This window comes from Chiloscyllium plagiosum, chromosome 24 (assembly GCF_004010195.1).
Source record: "Chiloscyllium plagiosum isolate BGI_BamShark_2017 chromosome 24, ASM401019v2, whole genome shotgun sequence".
NCBI classification, from domain to species: domain Eukaryota; kingdom Metazoa; phylum Chordata; class Chondrichthyes; order Orectolobiformes; family Hemiscylliidae; genus Chiloscyllium; species Chiloscyllium plagiosum.
The window spans coordinates 22,566,357-22,589,283 of NC_057733.1; the positions used below are offsets into that span (position 1 = coordinate 22,566,357).

The 22,927-nt window shown below is 40.6% G+C and overlaps 1 protein-coding gene across 1 annotated transcript in view; it reads left to right on the forward strand.

Annotated features, from left to right (window-relative positions):
• Nucleotides 1-22,927, forward strand: part of tmem104 (transmembrane protein 104) — a 205,363-nt gene that overhangs the window by 53,063 nt on the left and 129,373 nt on the right. Inside the window, exon 5 of the mRNA XM_043714560.1 lies at nt 20,221-20,320. Within this exon, the coding sequence (XP_043570495.1) occupies nt 20,221-20,320 (100 nt within the window). The remainder of the gene's footprint in view (nt 1-20,220; nt 20,321-22,927) is intronic.

Below are 22,927 nucleotides of genomic sequence, written 5' to 3' on the forward strand. Positions count from 1 at the left end.
TTGTGGCTTTGCTTATCTGTAACTCTGAAACCCTCCAAGATCCTTTTTTTTTGTCCCCACAATATTCAGTTGCAGCTTTCACGGTTTGGAGCACAAGCATTCCTTTCCTTAATACCTTGTTCTTCAAAATGTTACATCTTTGGACTACATTTCCAGTCCCACTATCTCCTGTGGCTTGTCAGTTTTTGTTTGACTACACTTGAGTGAAATATTACGGTTTTTTTTACTGTGAAGTGTGTATGCTATCATTTGTATGTTAACATAATAGTATTTGAGTGACTTGCAGAAGTTCAATTTGCCTTCATAGACATGAAAACAATTAGACTCATGAGTAGTGTGATGAAATGGCTTAATGTAGATGCATTGTTATCCATACCTTTCATAAAGGTGTTGCAGTTCCACGTTCAATTGTCTTATCTGATTTTGGCCTTGATGAATTTGCAGCAGGCATTCTCCAATTTCAGGAAACTGGCAGCTTAGGCATGTTCTGGACTGTGGCTATAGCTATTACAGCCTGGTGAGGTGGTGCAATGATAGCCTCAAATCCTTTAAGCGAGCCTTCACCATTCATAGATGTCACTCCTTTGTCAACCATTACTATTTTGAAAGATTCTGTGTATGTTGAGTATTGCCCACTGTTAGGACGTGGAGGTTGAACCCCTCTGCTAATTGAACTAAAACACCCAGATAAGATCCCCTCAACTCGTAATCTGTTTAAAAATGTGTGGATGAGAGAAGATTCCTGATTTTCACTATTTATAAAAAAAAACTATTTATTTGACCAAACAGGGAATGTTAACAGTTTCCCCTAATTAACCACTATCCCTTAGCTGACCGCAACTCTATTAATATGCTTTTCCAATAACTCGATTATAAACTGTATATTAACACAGTCTCTTTAAGTCCACACAGATGGTCTTCTCTTCCTTCAGCCTTCCTCTTTTTTTTTTTCTCAAGTCTGCTGTCTGCTTCTGGATCATTTTCTTATTTAGTACTGAGTATTTTTAGCTATCAAATATCTTGTTACTTTAAGTGGTGTCATTTTCGAGATTTCTTTGAGAGCTTTTCATGTTAAATAGGCAGTTAGCTCTCAGCAATTTTCAAAATACTCTCCTTTATAAATCCCATTACTCATGCTATCTCATTGGTCCAATGTTGTCAATATAATCAAATTTAAATTCAATTGGTTTTTGATATCCTTGGCATATTTTAAATTAACTGGTTAAATTCAAATCTGATTGATTTAACTTCAAAAAAACAACCCAACCCAAGCTTTCAATTCTCATTACTCTTTGTGACTCTGTCAGCTAGTCATACACGTGCTGTCAAAATCTCTCAGCTCAGAAAAGCACCCTCTCTCTCTTTAAGGGACCGTACATGCTTTCGACTTCATAACACTTTGTGTCACACATTAATTGCGCTTGCGTTTTTTTCGACCTTCCCAATTCGTGGCTGTGTTCTGTCACTGGGGTGAGTGTGCAAGGATATCATTACAAATTTGTCCGGACAATTTCTGAGAACAAAGGTGTTAATGAAGTGCCAAAATGAAGACCTTGGATACAAAATGGGACTCAAGTATGACCCTTGTCCACCTGACCCCTTCATCTGAAGATAGCAATTTCTATTTGTGACCTCTTGAGACTCGCACCATCATGTTAGACCTACTGTTTGGAGCATTGAGAATCATGAGTATTTGAATGCTTTATTGTTTTGAAAGGCTTTGGAAATAAAATTCTAAAATATTTTCAAGGTGGAGATGGATAGATTTTTAAGCGCATGAGTGAAGAGTTATCAGAAGTCGGCGAGAATGTGGAATATGAAGATCAGCTGTGATCTGAGCAAATGGAGGAGAGTGTTTGAGGGGCTAAGTGGCCTACTTATGTTTGTAACCCTGGCTAAAAGAAGGGTGCAAAAGGCAAATTCAGAGCAGCATCAGGTATCATCTAATGATATGGTATCAACCTGGAAAAGTTAGAATACAGGCTTAAGTGCATGTCAAATAGCATGCAATAAACATGTGAATGATCCCACTGCCAGCAGATTTTAGTTCTGCAGTCCAGCCATATTCAGTGTTGAATGGTGGTGGACAATTATTTCATCAGGAGACTGCACAAATATCCTCATCAGCTTGAAACCCTGCAGAGCAAGGCAACATAAAAGGCTGTAAAATCTGTATCAGTCTTCAGAGGTTCCAAGTCGCTAATCCACCTGGGTGCCGACCGAAGTCCCCAGCAACACAGGTGCCAGTCTTAAGCTAATTCGAGTAAGTTATGATGAGATCAAAAAATAGTTAGAGATACTGGGCTATAGTTAGAGTACTGCTCCAAAGCTAGTTGCACTCCTAGCCAAGCTGTTCCAGTGCAGGTACAACACTGGTGTCTGCCTGATTATGTTGAAATTTGTCTGTGTATGTCCTGTCATGACATTATGTGCACGGTGCGATTTAGCAATTAATTTAGTTTCTGTTCAGTTTTGCTATTATAAAGGAACCACAGAACAACTTTATCTTTACAGCATCCCTGGTCCCTTCTCCTGTGCTACTGGTATGCAAATTGTCTCTGCTCTACATAGAACTTCTAAGCCTTTTTGGCACCAAGTTTCAATTCCAGTTTTCAAGTTTTTTACTGTTGTTGTTTCAATGATCTCACGTTCCTTTTGAAGGAATGTATTGACACAGGTTGGAGCTACAACAAAACTCAAACTTAGTACAACCTTGGTCCAAACATTGTCAAAAGAGCTGATGTCCAGAAGTGAGCTAAGAATGACTGGACTGCCCTTGACAAAATGTCAACATTTGTACCAATTTGGCATCAAGGAGACAGTGGGAACTGGGCAAGTTGTCTGTGGGTTGAGTCATATCCAGCACAAAAGATGATGCTGAAGGTAGGAGATAACTGCATAAGTTCTCCAGGATAGTGTCGTGGTTCCAACCATCTTCAGCTACTTTACTTTTGCCTTCCCTTCATCATAAAGTCAGATGGGGGACATCAAATGATTGTTTAATGTTCAACACCATTTACCAATCATCTGATTCTGAAGCAGTCTATGTCCATGTGCAGCAAGACCTGGACAGCACCTAGGCCGGGAGGTGGGAAGTAATCCTTGTGACCGAAGTGCCAGGCAATGTCCATAATTCTCCAAAATGAGCTCAGAGGCTGGGAATTTTGTGACCAGTAGCTCATCCATGTACATGATAGATAAGCATTCTTGACAAGTCACAAATGAGGAGGGTTCAGGAAATACTAGCCTGGGTTGGTACAGCTCCAACATCATGTGCGTTTGATGCATCCAGAACAAACCAGGCCCATTTGATGGGTACTCAGTCTACCATTGTCCACATTTGTTTCCTCCTTCACTGACATGGTGCCAGCACAATCTACAAGATGCACCTCTTCGTAATTTACCAAGACTCTTTTAGACAGCACCTTCCAAATCTGCACCTGTATCACCACATAGATGGACGATAGCAGCAGATACATGGGAATACCTCCACTGCAAGATCATCTCGAAGCTACTCACCATTCTGACTTGCAAGTATTTACCACAGTTTCACTGTCAGTGTCAACATTTTGGAACTCTCCCCTGAACATCACTGGGAGCCCTGACAACCCAGGGACTGTTGCTTTTAAAGCTGCTGGATCATTTCTGGCTAATTGTCAATCAGCACGGCAATGCCCTCATCCATGAAAAGATTTAAAAAAAAGGTAGAGTGTTTCCAAATTGTTACTTTGATTTTAGCTACTTAGCTGTCTTGAACCATCTTTGAACATTAGAGAGTTCCCAGTGACACCAACTATTAAGTCAAAGAGCTTCTCAACAAAAAAGAAATTAGATGATACAGTTGGAGTTAAAACAACATAAAATTAGTATCTTTTCGAAATGCTAAAGGCCAAAATGTTTAACTGCTCCTTTTGCGTAGTCCTTTCATGTCTGCCTTTCTAATTGTAGCTTGGAATTCTTGCGGCTCAGATTGGTTGAGCCCTTGCTCCACTTTGTTTTGGTCTTTGTGATTTCTTGATTTTTGTTTTAGTTTTCTTTTTGCTGCTTGCCCAGTTGGGATCTGGTTATACTTATCATGTGCTCGGCAACCTCACATTTTGAATGGTAGTAGGTATTCTAGGCTGCTGCTTTAAAATGTTAGTCGTAAATGCTGTAATAGAATTTTTGTTCTTGTCAGTTTTCTCAGCATAGATACAAGTAAAGTAAATTCTTTGTTTTGGCCTTGGAAATGAATCATGTTTCAGTTGTGACAGTGGGAAATTGCTCTTTAAGTGATGAGCACAACTGCAAAACTTGACTAAGGATATAGTTATGCTCGTATTGTAATCCAGAAAGTCTGGACTCAAATCTCACCTGCTCCTTGGCTCTATCACATTGTTTCTGTACAAGTCTGATAAACTCTATTCACTGCAGAGTGCCCTTGACCAGAAAAAGAGGCAATTCAACACTGACTTTGCTAAATCTTACAAAAAAAACCCCAATTTTCTGCACTACTTTGCTCATAAACTGTTGCCTCCAACTTGTTTCTTTGCCAATTACTTTAACATTTGTCCTTTGGTTATTTGCTGTCCTGTCAGGTTTCTCTCTTTACTCTCATCATGCTATTTGTGCCTTTTGAACATGTGTGAAGCAATTCTTGCCATCTCTCCTTGAAGGAGGCCTGCACCAGCTTTTATACTCTTCGTATAAAGTTCCAATGTTAATTCCTTGTGGAACCACTACATTTCTCTCCAGTCTGATAAACTCTATTCACTGCAGAGTTCTGATGCATGTTTACCAACATGTTAACTGTTTCTCTCGAAACGCATGTTGTCTGAATATTTTCAATGTTTTCTTTTTATATTTAATTGTTTTTCAGCATATGCAGTATTTTGCTTTTTGAGGTGTTCACTGCTACATTCTGCTTTCTGTCTGGCATGTTATTTTGTGCAACCAATTAGAATCACTGCAATGGTTTGTAACATCTGAGCCCTTTCTGAGGGATAGCACTTTGCGTCTAGGTTTGAAGCTTGTCGGTTAAGTGCCTGTTGAGGATTTCAGCACAAAAAGCAAGGTACAATTCTGAAGAAATCCTGATGCTGTTTTTTTAGATGAAATGTTAAACTGAGGACTTTGTTTCTCCCTTTAGCAGATGCAACAGATACCAAAAACTCTGCTGATGGATCATTGCCCTTGTCCTATTTGTAAAATGACGATGAATCTTTGGCTGTCAATTCAGTCTGTAGTGCTTTTTATGAGTTCCGATGCTTTATTTATCATTTGTACCTATTTAACTCTTAAAATATAGCATAGTGCTTTTGAAGTTTGTTTCTTGCATCCTGTCCAAATTTTGCAATTTATTTTGTTCTCTCGAAGGAAGGGACTTGTTGCTCTCTCGTAAATGGTAATTTCTCAAAGCTGCTACATAGTCATTATCCATCGCAGTCGGTAATTGCCATTTTAGGTTGGCTGTTCTGCTGGAGCTGAAGTGACAATATTTGCTCCAAGTAAGCATACAGTTCCAAAGTATTTTAATTCAGTTGACATTTATGTTGATAGTTGAACCTTTAGGTAGGTTCTATTTTTGTGCAATTCAAATAAATTGCTATAATATGGTCCTCCATAAAGATGGAACCTCTGGCTAATTAGTTGCATTTCCACTTTGGCAGTTTTGTTCATTTTGTTGCCACCATCGCTTGGATGCTTTCATTTTTCTGCACAGCACCTGTGTACCTGTGCAGGAGAATTCATCCACTTGTGAACAAACCACTCTGCCTTTGCCTACCCAATTTGCAACTATGAGTTGAGTTGTCGATGGTGCAGAAATCTATTGTAGTTGCACACATAAGGAAACTTTTCTTCACTTTAATAAAAGTGCAATTGTTCTTGAATATTATTTTGCATCGGTCCTCTGCAGTGTTTTCAATTCCTTCATGTTAGCACTGCACTGATAGATGATAGAGATAATTCACACTTCAAGTTCATTTAAGCTTTATAGTTTGTAATAACCCCCTTGTTCTAATGACGTTGTTTCCCTTCCATGCATTACCCAATATGAAACTGACCCATGAGGAAAAGAATGGCTGATAGAAGGTCTCATGGCTGCTATCTATCTTTTGATCCATTGGTTTGTTGGATGCCTTCGAATTGAAGCACAGGTCCAAGGGATGATTTACATTTTAAATCTAATTACCAAGCTATAGGTAGAATAAGTAGTAGTACTTGGGTAAGTGATTACATTTCCATCCTGTAATTTTCAATAAAGGGAATTCTGGTACAAACTATTCTTTATTAAACTGGGGATACAGCTCACCTGTGACAGTGAAACAAATTTGTTCTTGAACCTTCATAACTGAGGTCCAGCAGAGTTGGTATGACATTGCTGTAACTGATATTTCTCATGCCACAGAAGAAAATTCATTACCCAATGTCTTTTTTAGGAATGTTCCAAAAATCTCCTCATTTGATCATGAAGTAAATGTTTATTTTTGTTCACTGTTGTAACTCTTGTCTTCAGAGCATTCACTATTAAAATCATTCTTTGGCAATCTATTCCACGTTCTTGCTATGGTGCTCTGGTGGCAATGTACCTTGCACAGAATGGCTTACTGCTATATAGATATTGGCACTTGTTTTGCCATAAGTCATAATGATCAAGATATTATTTCTGTCCATTGCTATGGAGTAAGTTGAACAACAGCTTTCTGTTCCTGCACACATACTGTTGAATGAAGGAATAATGAAGATTTATCATTTTTTTTTTATTCAGCTTTTAAATCACATTGTTATCTCAGCCCTGTTTTTAACACTTGCAATAACAAGCGGTTTCAGAATTTATCCTCTGATTTTCACTCACCATGTTAGATAATCGGTTTAGTGCATTCAGGAGTAATTATTTTAAACTACTGCCAAATAATCTTGTTGACCTTGGAAGATTGTGTACAAAAATACTCTGTAAAATCCCAAATAATGGTGTTTTTAACTTTGCCTCTGACATTCTCTCCTCCTCTATATTTATATGCATGCTTGATTTTATATTACATTAAATATTTGAATTGTAAGTTGGCCAGTTCAGTTCTTGTTTAAAGCTCAGTTGACAGGATGATGTGTTTGTGATGCAGAGTAATACCAACAGCCTGGGCTCTATTTCTGAATTGGCTGAAGTTACAATGGAGGAGTCATTCCTTAACTTCTCCCCTTCCCTGAGGTGTGGTGATCTGTTAAACCACCATCAGTCATCTGAGTGCGCAGTCCCATGGTGACTTTGTTTATCAATCCTGTGGTAACTGCTTGCTTTGTAGACTTGTAATGGGGCTGTTTTCAAGAGTTAATGGCTTGGAGATGTGCTGATCTTCTCAGCCTAAGTTTCGGCAGGTGGTTGTGGGCTAGTTGACTTCTCCCATTTCTGAAAAAAAACAACTCTTGTTCAGTTCAAGGTGAAATCTCACCTTGGTTTTGGAAGAGTGATTGACGACAAGCTATGACTACAAGACTTGAGAGATGACTGTGCATGATTAGTGATCATGTCAGAATATCAGTGTAGAAGACTCTGGAGCATTGAGGCTTTATCTTTGGTTCAAGATTATCCGATTGGCCAGTTTTTTCTTAAAGTCTGTCTTTCTGTGTGTGGAGTCATTTGAGAATATTGAGAGGCATAAGCACTACACTTATTTCTGGCAATATACTTGAACCAATTATTGCTTCATTATTGATTTTTTTTTCTCTTGATAAGTCAGTAATTGTCTAAGAAACTTGGATGGTAATCTTTTTGTGTGGAAATGCTGCTTAGTGATATGATGCTTAATTGGTCATTTTGGTAACTGGAAAAAGTCTTTTTTTTAAATTGTGAACAATGAAGTCATGAAATTATTGCAGCAGTGTAATCATTCACTTAGGTTGTAACAATAGCCTTCAGTTTGTGCAACCAAGTCCTCATAACATTAAACATGTTTCTTGTTCTTAAGCAGGTATTTAGGCCTTTCGGACCCTTCCAGACCCATACAAAACAAAAGTTATTATGTATGACTAGCTAGTATGAAATTACTTTTGGGGATAAGGAGGCAATAATCAGATTAGTGCATATAAAATCTACTGTCTTGTGACCAGAACCAGGGCAGTTTGTTTTGTTTTCATATTTGTAAAAAAAGTAAAGCAATTTATTGAAGCAACCCATTTAAATACTTTTCCATTCATACTGATTTTATGTGGTATAATGTGTTGATAGTTGTACTGGATAATGAGTCATGTGAATATTAAGAAATCAGTGTGATATAGAGGTTTTGATAATGTTTTCAAAATCATAGCAAGTTACTATCTTGTTCCCTGTTCAAGATTACTAACATTACTAACCTCTTGATTAGGAGGGAGGAAGTGTTGGGTATTGTAAAAGGCATTAAGGTAGGCAGGTCCGGATGGGATCTATCCCAAGTTACTGAGGGAAATGAGAGAAGATAAAGCTGGGGCCTTAACAGATATCTTGCCAGCATCCTTGAACATGGGTGAGGTCCCAGAGGACTGGTGAATTGCTAATGTCACTTTGTTTAGGAAGGGTAGCAGGGATAATCCAGATAATTATAGACCAGTGAGCCCAACGTCAGTGGTAGGTAAGCTGCTGGAGAAGATACTGAGGGATAAAATTGATTCCATTTTGGGAAAAAGAGCTTATCAGTGTTAGGCAGCATGGTTTTGTGCAGGAAAGGTCATGTCTTACCAGCTTAATAGAATTCTTTGAGTGGGTGGCACAGTAGCTCAGTGGTTAGCAATGCTGCCTCTCAGCGCCAGGGACCTGGTTTCGATTCCAACCTTGGGCAACTGTCTGTGTGGAGTTGGCACATTCTCCCTGTGTCTGCGTGAGTTTCCTCTGGCTGCTCCAGTCTCCTCCCACAATAGGTCAATTGGCCATGCTAAATTGCTCATAGTATTCAGTGATGTGTAGGTGAGGTGCATGAGTCAGGGTAAATATCTGCTAATAGGGTGGAGAAATGGGTCTGGGCGGGCTACTCTTCAGAGGTTCGGTGTGGTCTTGTTAGGCCGAAGGGCCTGCTTCCACACTGTAGGATTCTGTAATTCTAAGTGACAAAACTGATCGATTGAGGGCTGTAAATGTCACACACATGGATTTCAGTAACGCTTTTGATAAGATGTCCCACACATGGCTGATGGTGAAAGTGTACTATCTAGATGGATAAAGAACTTGTTGAGCAAGAGGAACATTCTCAAAATAGAGAACTGTATCCAGTGGTGTTCCACAGGGATTGGTGCTGGGACCACTATTTGTGTTATACATAAATGATCTGCAGGAAGGTAAAGGTGGTGTGATTATCAAGTTTGCAGATGACACAAAGATTGGTGGAGTAGCAGATAGTGAAGGGGACTATCAGAGAATACAAAAGAATATAGATAGTTTGGAGAGTTGGGTGGAGAAATGGCAGATGTTCTTCAATCTGGGCAAATGCGAGGTGATGCATTTTGGAAGATCCCATTCAAGACCAAACTATATGGTAAATGGAAAAGTCGTGGGGGAAATTGATGTACACAGAGACCTGAGTGTTCAGGTCCATTGTACCCTTAAGGTGGTAATGCAAGTCGACAGTGGTCAAGAAGGCATTGGCCTGCTTTCCTTCATCGGATGGGGTATTGAGTGCAAGTGCTGGCATGTCATGTTACAATTGTTTAAGACTTGGGTTTTGTGACATTTGGAATACTGTGTACAGTTCTGATGGCCATGGATTACTAGGAGTCTTGAGTTCAAAGTGTGGAGGGGAAAAGGTTAAGGGAGATATGCGTGGAAGATCTTTATGCAGAAGCTGGTGGGTGCCTGGAATATGTTGCCAGCAGAGCTGGGCACGATAGATGTATCTGGATAGTTAGATGAATGGACAGAGAGCAGAGGCAAACAGATCCTTAGAAAATAGGCAACAGATTTAGAGGATCTGGATTGGCATGGGGTTGGAGGGCCGAAGGGCCTGTTACTGTGCTGTAAGTTTTCTTGGTTCTTTCATTACAAATTCTGATCGTTCACTATGATTGATGCATGGTTATTAGTTCCTGATGTATAATCCAATACTCAAGAGAAATCGATGTTATTTATGAACATGAAGCATGCCTGGAATGGAGAGTGGAAGTTTTCCTTGAACACTCTCTCTCGCTTAATTGCAAGCTGATGTTACCTACACATGGATCAAGTGTGCACGTGAGCTTTGACTATGGAACCTTACCAGATAATTGGGTAGGAAATGCAGCATTAGGGCAGACAGTTGTCATAATCTTGTCGCAGGAATAGTAATCCAGAAACCCATGCAATGTTCAGGAGGACCTGGGTTCAAATCCTAATGTGACGAAGTTGATTTAAAATTCCAAAAAAACTGGAATTTAACTGTTTAAATCCTGAAACCATTGTTGATTGTGGCGGAGATGGGGCGGGGGCGCATCTGATTCACTATCCTTTAGGGAAGACAAACTGCCCCTCTTACCTGGTCTGGTCTACATGTGGCTTCAACTGCATGGCAATATGTTTGAGCTCTTAACATTCCTTTGACATGGCCCGGCAAACCATTTGGTTGTGTTAATAGTTTTTAAAACAGCTCAAAAAGAATGAAATCGGACAGGCCACTTGGCATCAAGTAAAATGTTGGAAAAGACAATAGTACACTCAGCCTTGTTGACCCGACAAAGTTCTCCTTACCAATCTGGGGATTTGTGCAAAAAGTCTGAGAGCTGTCTCAGACTTAACAACTTCACCTGACAAGATTAGAATGGCGCTGGAAAAGCTTAGCAGGTTAGGCAGCATCCGAGGAGCAGCAAAATCGACGTTTTGGGCAAAAGCCCTTCATCAGGAAACTGATTCCTGATGAAGGGCTTTTGCCCGAAACATCGATTTTCCTGCTTGGATGGTGCGTGACCTGCTGTGCTTTTCCAGCACCACTCTAGTCTTGACTCTGATCTCCAGCATCTGCAGTCCTCACTTTCGCCTAACTTCACCTGACAGTCTCACACCGATCAAAACCTTAGATACATTGTATTGGTAAGAATATCCATTGCACAGGATAGAAAAGGGACCTAAGGGGCAACTTTTTCACGCGGAGGATGATGTGTGGGTGTGGAATGAGCTGCTAGATGAAGTAGTGGAGGCTGGTACAATTGCAACATTTAAAAAGCATCAGGATTGGTATATGAATAGGAAGGGTTTAGAGGGATATGGGTCAAGTGCTGGCAAATGGGACTAGATTTATGTAGGCTATCTGGTCAACATGGAAGAGTTGGACTGAAGGGTCTGTTTCCGTGCTGTACCTCTCTGACTCTAAATGGGATAGACTTTGAACAGAGAGATCAACTCAAGACAAGGCATTCGTGAAGTAATTTGGGTCATGGTGCAGCAGAATTGTACTTGAACACAATCTATACTTCATGGTCTAGCATATCCCCTATACTCTCTCAACCATCAAGCTAGGGGATCAGCCTTGTTGAGTAAATTATGCAGGAGAGTTTGACAGGGCAGTATCAGTCATATAAAATTGAGGTGCCAACTTGGTGAAGCTATAAATGGGACAACTGAGCAACTCACTAGACTAGCAGGCTCTATAAACAACATCTGAGGGGGACCCTTGCACATCAGTGCAAAAGATGAGACTGGAGCCAATTTGATTTCTAGAACCACAGTTTCAGAAATAGATATTTCAACCTTGTTGAGCCTGCTGTACCATTCTGTATGATTTTGGCTGGTCCTCTGACTCCATGTCATGTTCTCACTTTCTATTCATGCTTTAATCTCAATTTAACAAACTTTGTAGAATGTGTTGTAACCTAGACTTTCCAGCCTTCTATGATTAGAAATTCGACAGGTTGGCCAGTGTTTGAGTGAAGCTATGTTTCCTTACCTCAATCCTACATGTTGTATTCCACATCATGAAACTGTGATCCTTGATATAGATGGGCTATGTGTTATCGAGAAATTGTCGGAGGCATTGGCATTGCAAGGTTTAAGTCCTGAAAACATTCTCATTATTGTGCAGACGTCATGTACTCCTATCCAAGCTGTTTCAGCACACCTACAGTACTGGCACCTACCTTCCAATGTGAAACATTGCCTAAGTATGTCTGCACACATGGGACACATGCAACTTGGCAATTATTGTCTCATCAGCTGTTACAGGAAAGATTTTAAGCTGGAGAGAGTTCAGAAGAAACTGAACCTGATGTTGGGAATAAAGGATGAGAGTTATGAGGAGAGGCTGGAAAATTTTTCACTGGAGCTTAGGAGGTTGAGAGGTGACCTTAGACGGGTTTATAGAATCATAAGAGGTACAGATGAGGTAAATGGTAAGTGTCTTTTCCATAGTGTGGGACATTTCAAGACTGGGGGCCACATTTTTAAGTTGGGAGGAGAAAGATACAAAAAGAGGGGCAATTTTATTTTAACCCGTGGTTCATGTGTGGAATTGAGTGGAAGTGGTGGACGCAGGTACGCTTAGAATATTTAAAAGACATTTAGTTAACTACATGAACAGGCAAGATTTGGAGGTATATGGGCTGAGTGCTGGTAGATGGGATTAGTTTATGTTGGGATTATGAATGGCATGGAGTGGTAGTATGGTTGGACTAAAGGGTATTTTTCTGCGCTGTATAACTTTTACTGTAACTCAACTCTTGACCATCTGTAAATTGACAGAAGATGTCCTCAACAATGCTATTGAGCAGTACTTAGCAATACCTGTCTACTGATACTCACTTTATAATATGCCAGGGTTACTTAGCTCCTAACCTCATGGCAACCGTAGTTCAAACATGGACAACAGAGGTGAGCTGGGAATGACTGCCCTTGCCATCAGGACTGTATTTGATTGTGGTGTCAAGGAGCCTTAGCAAAGTTGCAGTCAATGGTGACCTGGGAAAGCTCTCTGCTGGTTGGAGTCATTTGTAGCTCAAAGCTAGTTGGAGACAACTCTTCACTACTCGAGGCCTTCTCTGCTGGCATTCCTCAAGTTTGTGTTCTCGGGTCAGCCATCTTAGCTGCTTCATCAATGAACCTTCCTCGAAGTGAGGATGTTCACTTACCATTTGTGCGATGCATTGTACATTGACCATCATGATACTGAAATAGTTAGTGTCCAAACCTGGTCACTATCCAAGTTGCAGCTGACCAGTAGCAGTGAATATTTGCACCACAAGTGCCAGATTATGATTCTCTCCACACAGACAATCGTCTGAGGCTGGAATCGAACCTGGGACCCTGGTGCTGTGAGGCAGCAGTGCTAAACTGGGCAAGCCTTATAAATATAGTGGCTATGTTATGACACAGCAGTGAGCCCCTCTGTTAATTAAAAGAAACAACCAGAAAAGCACTCCTTGCTTCATTATCTGTTAAAATATGATTGACAGAGAACTCCCAAATTCCACTATTTGATGAAAATAACATCAGTTTATTTTTTAACTCTAAAAGTGAGCATTAAACAACTATTCATTACTCTCAGCCCCCTTTCCTCTTAACTGTTTATTACCTGCCTCCAATTCTATGACCATATGCTGTTCCAATAAGACACAGATTAAAATTACATCAACTTAATTTCAAAACCATACAGCTGCTGTTAGTTTCTGTGACTTCACTCTTCCGGCTGCTGAATTCCCTGGGTCAGCTTCTTTCTGTGTACTGAGAGTATGTTTCATGTGAAACCCTACCTTTTGGTAGGGTGTTTGCTAATTTCTTGGGTCTCTCTTGATGGTAGTTGCTCTCCCTCCAATATTCAAAATGCCTGCATTTTTATACTCCCAAAATCAGATCATTTCATTGGTTTACTGTTGGCAAAACAATAAATTCAAACTCTGGGTTTTAGGACTCTGGAGCATAATTTAAACTGTTAAATTTGAATTGTTGTCAAAACGGCAATCAAAACTCGGGTATCCATTTCACAGCCAAATGTCACGTTTTCAATTTTTCAGTACACTCTGGGACTGCCGCCTAGTCATACATGTGCTTGTAATCTCTCTGTTCAGAACAGCATTCATGCTATCTTAAAGATACAGTGCATGCCTTCAACTTCATAACAGATATAAGAACAAGTCAGAATCTAGGAACTGCACTGAGTAACTCATCCCCTGACAACTCAAAGCCTGTCCACCACCTATAAAGCACAAGTTAGGAGTGTAATGGAATACTCCCCACTTGTCTGGATGAATACAGCTTCAACAACACTTGAAGTCCATTTGTTGATACAGTGTTAACAAACATTTAATCCCTCCACCATTACTTAGTCAAATAATATGTGCCATTTGCAAGGTACATTGCAGAAATTCACCAAGACACCTGAGATGTCTGCCAAACCATGATCACTCCCATCGTGATGGACAAAGGTTACAAGTATGTATAAAGACCACCACCTGCAAGTTCCTCTTCTGAGCTATCCTCTTTCCTGTGATGATACTGTGGCTTTGAGGTGTAATATTTCCTGTTTTTTTTTCTGAACAAAGATTGTGAGGCAGAGATGCCAAGCAGTCTGCTCCAAAACCAGTAAGTAAACAGCTTGTGAGGCTTTGGATTTTTAAAAAAATATTGGTAGAAAAGTAGCAACCTGAATGGGTGGGGTCAAGCTCCCACAGATCCAGGATTTTTTTCACTTTAACCTTCAGTTGCTGAGGTCTTTAAGCTGGATGTGGAAGCTAATGTCCCCCTTAATTAGTAGCTGTTAGTACGTATATTACTGAAGTGTTTCGATAGTTTAAAAAGTGTTTTGTTTCCAGCCTGGTAGTTAGACAAATCGAATTGCATTTGGAATACAATATCTTATGCTTACCTTGAAAATAAGAACATGTTATGGTCTCGACTATCTTAATATATTTTGAGGGGACCTGGTCTGGTCCATAACATTTCTAATTTAGAAGTAGGTCACTCTTAGATCAAATGTCATTAGGTTAAAATCTTGCAACTCCCTGACAGCACTATGATCTACCCACACCAAATAGACAGACAGTTCAGGAAGAAAGCAATCAGGGATAGGCCTTAGACTGGCTCAGCCAGTGATGCCCACATTGCCTCGTCTTTATTATTATCCAGTGTTGCTTGAGAGTCCAGCAGATGGTTGAGATAGTGCTTGTAAGCAGCTTTTGGAGTAGATTTTTTGTCTTCAGCTTTTCTAACGTTTTCTCCTATAAATTCTACAAAGTTTGTTAAATTGAGATTAAAGCATGAACAGAAAGTGAGAACATGACATGGAGTCAGAGGACCAGCCAAAATCATGCAGAATGGTACAGCAGGCTCAACAAGGTTGAAATATCTATTTCTGAAACTGTGGTTCTAGAAATCAAATTGGCTCCAGTCTCATCTTTTGCACTGATGTGCGAGGGTCCCCCTCAGATGTTGTTTATAGAGCCTGCTACTCTAGTGAGTTGCTCAGTTGTCCACCATCATTCATGATAGCATGTGGCAAGATTACACAGCTTAGCTAGGACCATCACATGCTGCTTACACTGTCTGGGATGCAAGTAGTCCCATTTATAGCTTCACCAAGTTGGCACCTCAATTTTATACGACTGATACTGCCCTGTCAAACTCTCCTGCACAATTTACTCAACAAGGCTGATCCCCTAGCTTGATGGTTGAGAGAGTATAGGGGATATGCTAGACCATGAAGTATAGATTGTGTTCAAGTACAATTCTGCTGCACCATGACCCAAATTACTTCACGAATGCCTTGTCTTGAGTTGATCTCTCTGTTCAAAGTCTATCCCATTTAGAGTCAGAGAGGTACAGCACGGAAACAGACCCTTCAGTCCAACTCTTCCATGTTGACCAGATAGCCTACATAAATCTAGTCCCATTTGCAGTGATGCCTTTTAAATGTTGCAATTGTACCAGCCTCCACTACTTCATCTAGCAACTCATTCCACACCCACACATCATCCCCCGCGTGAAAAAGTTGCCCCTTAGGTCCCTTTTCTATCCTGTGCAATAGATATTCTTACCAATACAATGTATCTAAACTTTGTAGAATGTGTTGTAACCTAGACTTTCCAGCCTTCTATGGTTAGAAATTCCACAGGTTGGCCAGTGTTTGAGTGAAGCTATGTTTCCTTACCTCAGTCCTACATGTTGTATTCCACATCATGAAACTGGGGAAGGTGGGACCTGTACAAGAAGGATGGGTTGCATCTGAACTGGAAGGGGACCAATGTCCTGGGTGGAAGGTTTGCTCGAGTAGTTCGAGAGGGTTTAAACTAGAATGGCAGGGGGGTGGGAACCTGAGCTGTATACCGGAGGTGAGAGTTGATGCAGATCAGATATAGCAAGAGGTAGACCAGCTAGTGGGAAGGATTTTCCTGGCAAGAAACCAAAGTATCAGTTAAAGTGTGTTTGCTTTCACACAGAGTATCAGGAATAAAAGTGACGAACTTAGAGCATGGATCAGTACCTGGTGCTATGATGTTGTGGCCATAAGAGACGTGGGTTTCTCAGGGGCAGGAATGGTTGCTGGATGTTCCAGGGTTTAGAGCATTTAAAAAGAATAGGGAGGGGGGATAAAAGAGGAGGGGGTGTAGCACTACTAATCAGAGAGGGTATCACAGCTGCAGAAGCTTCCATTGTCGAGGAAGATCTGCCTACCGAGTCAGTATGGGTGGAAATTAGGAACAGCAAGGGAGCAGTCACCTCTTTAGGGGTTTACTACAGGCCCCCCAATAGCAGCAGGGAGATGAAAGAAAGCATAGGTCGGCAGATTTTGGAAAAGTGTGGACGTAGTAGGGTTGTTGTAATGGGTGACTTTAACTTTCCCAATATTGATTGGAACCTCCTTCGAGCAGAAGATTTGAATGGAGCTGTTTTTGTAAGGTGTGTTCAGGAGGGTTTCCTAACTCAGTACGTTGACAGGAGGACGAGGGGAGAGGCCATTCTAGACTTAGTGCTCAGAAACGAGCCGGGGCAGGTATCAGATCTTGTGGTGGGAGAACATTTTGATGATACTGCCTCACATTCTACATAGCTATGGAGAAGGAGAGGATGAGGTAAAATGGGAGGATATTTAATTGGGGAAGAGGAAACTATGATGCAATTAGACATGAGTTAGGAAGCATGAATTGGGAGCAATTGTTCCATGGTAAAGGCACTATAGACATGTGGAGACTTTTTAAGGAACAGTTGTTGCAAGTGATGAATAAATATGTCCCTCTGAGACAGGCAAGAAGGGGTAAGATAAAGGAACCTTGGATGACGAGAGCGGTGGACCTTCTCGTCAAAAGGAAGAGGGTAGCTTACATAAGGTGGAGGAAGCTAGGGTCAAGCTCAGCTCTACAGGATTACAGGCAGGCGAGGAAGGAACTTTAAAATGGCCTGAGGAGAGCCAGGAAGGGGGCACAAAAAGGCTTGGCAGAACGGATTAGGGAGAACACAAAGGCATTTTGCACTCAAGTGAGGAATAAGAGAATGGTCAAAGAAAGTAGGGCCGATCAGGGATAGCAAAGGGAATTTGTGTGTGGAGTCTGAGGACATAGGGGAAGCCCTAAATGAGTTTTTTGCTTCTGGCTTTACAAAAGAAACAAACTTTGTAGTGAATGAAACCTCTGAAGAGCAGGTGTGCGTGCTGAAATGGATAGAGATAGAGATGTGCTGAAAATTTTGTCAAACATTAAGATTGACAAGTCGCCAGGCCCGGACCAGATTTGTCCTCGGCTGCTTTGGGAAATGAGAAATACAATTGCTTTGCCACTTGCGAAGATCTTTTCATCTTCACTCTCCACTGGAGTCTTACCTGAGGACTGGAGAGAGGCAAATGTAATTCCTCTCTTCAAGAAAGGAAATAGGGAAATCCCTGGCAATTACAGACCAGTAAGCCTCACGTCTGTTATCTGCAAGGTGTTAGAAAGGATTCTGAGGGATCGGATTTATGACCATCTGGAAGAGCATGGCTTGATTAAATGCAGTCAACACTGCTTTGTGAGGGGCAGGTCATGCCTCACAAACCTTATCGAGTTCTTTGAGGATGTGACTAGAAAAGTTGATGAGGGTCGAACTGTGGATCTGGTGTATATGGACTTCAGCAAGGCATTTGATAAGGTTCCCCATGGTAGGCTCATTCAGAAGGAATGGGATTCAGGGGAACATAACTGTCTGGATACAGAATTGGTTGGCCAACAGAAGACAGCGAGTGGTAGTAAAAGGAAATCATTCTGCCTGGGAGTCAGTGGTGAGTGGTGTTCCACAGGGCTCTGTCCTTGGGCCTGTACTGTTTGTAATTTTTATTGGATTAAGGATAGGATTCTTGGCAGTGTGGAGGAACAGAGGGATCTTGGGGTGCAGGTACATAGATCCCTTAAAATGGCCACCCAAGTGGACAGGGCTGTTAAGAAAGCATATGGTGTTTTGGCTTTCATTAACAGGGGGATTGAGTTTAAGAGTCACGAGATCTTGTTGCAGCTCTATAAAACTTTGGTTATACCGCACTTGGAATACTGCGTCCAGTTCTGGTCGTCCTATTTTAAGAAAGATGTGGATGCTTTGGAGAGGGTTCAGAGGAGGTTTACCAGGATACTGCCTGGACTGGAGGGCTTATCTTATGAGGAGAGATTGACTGAGCTCTGATTTTTTTCATTGGAGAAAAGGAGGAGGAGAGGGGACCTAATTGAGGTATACAAGATTACAAGAGGCATAGATAGAGTCGATAGCCAGAGACTATTTCCCAGGACAGAAATGACTAACATGAGGGGTCACAGTTTTAAGCTGGTTGGAGGAAAGTATAGAGGGGATGTCAGAGGTGGGTTCTTTACACAGTTGAGAGCAGGGAATGCGTTGTCAGCAGCAGTTGTGGAGGCAGGGTCATTGGGGACATTTAAGAGACTCCTGGACATGCATATGGTCACAGAAATTTGAGGGTGCATACATGATCAGTGGTCGGCACAACATCGTGGGCTGAAGGGCCTGTTCTGTGTAGTACTGTTCTATATAAATTACCTTTTTATGATCCTATTCTCAGAATTGTGGCAACCTTTTTGAATGAATGGACAAGTTACAATTTGTTCTGTAAGGTGATTGATAAGGATATGTACAGCTAATTCTATCCAGAATCAAAATTCTCACCAAAGCCAAACAAGGAATCTCTGTTTAATTCCTAGCCAATGCAAGGCAACCTTGCTTTTCTCTTCTCACCAAGGCTATTGGGGCAAAGTGGTATGTCCCCATCTTTGAGTCAAAAGCTCATGCCCCAACTGCCCCAGCCTTGTGTTGTCATAGCTCTGAACAGGTTGATTAGAAACCATAAATCATCTTGAGCTCCGTGCATCAGGTTGTGTTTGACGGGCAGTATGAATTTTAAAAATCTAGTCTTCGCAGTTTTGGGCTAGTGGGCTCAGGTTTATGTTCTAGCTGGTCCAGAGCTATGTCATAATATTGCTGAGCCCCGCTTGATTACAGAGGGAGAGCATTCACAGTGGTACTTTGTTTTTTGAGTAGTCCTCTGATAAGCACATGTTGATGGGAAGACTGGCTTGCTTTTGCTTTGTACCCCAGGGTAGGAAGACCCATAGTGCTCAACTATTGTCTTGGCTGAGATCAGTTAGTTCAACACAGGATCAAATCTAGAACGATTAGATTAGATTCCCTACAGCGTGAAAACAGGCCCTTCGGCCCAACAAGTTCACACCAATCCTCCAAAGAGTAACCCACCCAGACCAATTTCCCTCTGGCTAATGCACCTAACATTCGGGCAATGTAGTATGGCCAATTCACCTTCCCTGCACATCTTTGGACTGTGGGAGGAAATCGGAGCACCTGGAGGAAACCCACGCAGACACTGGAAGAATGTGCAAACCCCAGACAGACAGTTGCCCGAGGCTTGAATTGAACTGTTGAGACAGCAGTGCTAACCACTGAGCCACCATGCCGCCCTAGATAATGTTAGTTAGGTGGTCATGTTTACCTGTCAGGTGTTGGTGTACTTGTATGTGGTCTTTACTCACATCCTGAAAATAAATTATAATTGAAAGAAATCATAATTCTTCTTGTAATTGATTGGGAAAAAAAGAAAGCAATGAAGTGATGTTTCGCATTTGTTGTTCCCTTGGTGACTAATCTTTTAAATAAGCACAAAGACAAAAAGGACAGATTGCTGCACAGGTCAGTCTTGGCAGCGCTTGCTGCTGTATCAAGTGCCAATAACTGAAAATAAAGTTGGTGGCAGATAAGAGCATCTGTCTTTGTACAAAGGTTTGAGAATACATATGGGTTGCATCATCTTTAATTTGTTTTGTTTCTTTCCCCCACAGTGGGAGTCAACATGTTCTACATCTGCATCATAATCTACCTCTATGGGGATCTGGCGATCTACGCAGCTGCTGTCCCATATTCCCTCACTGAAGTAGTCTGGTAAGTGCTCAATTGATGCTGTTGCCCTTCATTTAACTGCAATGTCAGTGAGATTGTTACTGCCCTCTCGAATATTGGTTTGTCCAATTTTGTGATGAATGATCTCAGTTATTCTAAAACAACAAAATAGCAAGAGACAAAAAGAAAATTGATCATCGGGACAGCAGCAGAATAACCATCAGAATTTCATTTTTATTAGTTTTTATGTGACTTCCTTCTCATCAATATTGCAGCAAAATAGCATCTAATTTGTTGGCGGCTGCTAAATTGAAACCCTAACCGTTAACCATGGTTTTGCCTTGGTATTGTTCACTTGTGTCGCTGAAAGTTAAAAATGTGCCAGACTCATTAAATCTAATTTTTGCGTTAACAACGAGAAATATCGTGATTCAGCGCAGGTAATCTCACCTGGTGTCAATCAGCAGTCCCTTTCCTCAGTTGTTCAAAATTTGCAGCTTCATTGTACCAGTGTGATTTGTGCCATAAGCCCAAAGACATTGGTTGGCCATATTAATTAAATGCAAATTTTAATTACCCTGTACACAAACAGCAGGATATCAGAGCAGTTTTAATTTACAATTTAAATCAGTTAGTTTTGAATGACGAAATTATACCGTGGTATTTTGGAGGGGTTAAGACGTGGAAAACTAAAAGCAAGTAATGTTAAACCTGTTTTTAAAAAAAACACTTTGCTGAAATGTTCTGTCCAAATCTGTACTTCACCCTTTTAGAAGGACCCTGAAACCATAGCAAAGAGTGTAGTTCCAGAAATAAGGGATTGCACTGCATGCGTTTCGACTGGAGAAGCTAAACACTTTTCTTTCATCTGTTGAGCAAACATAGTGAGGAAATACTTAACTGAAGTGTTTCAAATTGAGTTTAGAGCACCAAAAGAACTTATTGCCAGTGGCTCAAGGATCACTGACTGGCCCAAGTTTAAGATGATTGACGAAAAAAGACGAAAGCCAAGCTTTTTAAATGCAATGCAATTAAGATGTGCAAGGTGTTATTTGATTGAGTTCCAATCCTAGCTTTTTCCATTTACACCCATAATTGATGTTCCTCATCCTTGGGATAATTTTCTCCAATGTCTTCTGCACCCTTTACAAAGCAAGAACATTCTTTTTGAAATGATCTGAGAATTGAACAATATTTCACTTGCTGCCAAGGCAGTTTTTTTTTGTGAAGGTACATCCTAAGACCATAAATAGGAGCAGGAGTAGTTTGGGTCCCTCAAGCCTGCGATACCATTGAATAAGATTGTTACATATATATCCATTTTCCTAAAACCCAGAATTTTGCTTCATTTATAATTATTTCTCAAACTTGCCCTGGCACCTTTTAATAATTTGATCTCATATACCCTGGGTTTCTCCTGTCTCTCAGCTGTCCTATACTTATCATAGTTGCATCTTTTCATTTTAAATTTGTGTAGAAAGAGCAAGAGGCAATATATCACTTTGTTTCAGACTTCAAACTAAAAGAGATGCCAGGTGAAGAGAAGTTTAGGATTTTAAGTCGATAACTTCATGCAATCAAACATGTAGCAGGGGCAAAGATCAGAGTAGCACTGGAGGGGACAGTTCTTAAGTGATTAAGGTCCACTCAGACAAAAATACTAAAAGAAATTAGAAGCTCTTTGCATGTTTTATGCATTCAGATCATAAGCTAGTTGAGCTAGTACCAGAAAAAGACGCACAGGGTTTTGATCTCCAGACTATTACAGATCTGGTCACCCAAGTTTTGAAGCTAAATATTCCAGGGCATACAATATTTCACAGACGAAATGGAAAGAAAGAAGGAATAAAAGTCATTCTTTGCTAACTTTGATTAATCCATGTTGACTCTGCCAGATGTCAAGCTATCCTTTTTGTCTTCTTTGTACCGCTAACAGATGAACAGGTTTTTAGTTCTCTATTCTTCTTTTTCTGTTAAATAGTAGAGTTAGACTTTACAACTTTGCAATCTGCAGGAATGTTTTCCAGAATCTAGAATTTTGAAAGATAACTGATGTCAATGCATCCCATAATCTCTAGCACCTCCAAGATTCTGGACTGTGGCTCCTCTGATCCAGGGCACTAATCAACCTTGTATCAAGCACTACCTCTTCACCAGTACAAATTTCTTTCACTTCTTCAGTTTTTCAAGGACCTTGGTTGTGTAGTATTTCTGGGAGACTTTTTGTCTTTTATGAAGATGACTACAAAGTAATAGAATTAATCCACTACTTTGATCTCCGCTACAGATCCTCCTATCACTTCCTCTAATGGACCCAGATATGTCTCAACTAATCTCTATTTTCACATGTAGCTGAAGCTTTTATACTCTGCTTTTGTTTCTCACTCGCTTGCATTTTTTTTAGTCTTCTCCCTTGAACAGTTTCTTAGATATCTTTTGTCATCTAAGTTTCTCCTAATCCTCAGGCTTACTCTTTGTGAAATATTTATGGAAGCCATTTGTTGGATCTAATAGTCTTGTCCTTAACCATCATTGATTCACTTTTCCCATTGAGTGTTTGTGCATTTTGAGAGATGTACTGTTGTTAACAGTGATATTATCTGTCTGTTGTCAAATTTAAGTTATCTCCTCATTCCACCATAGGCAGCT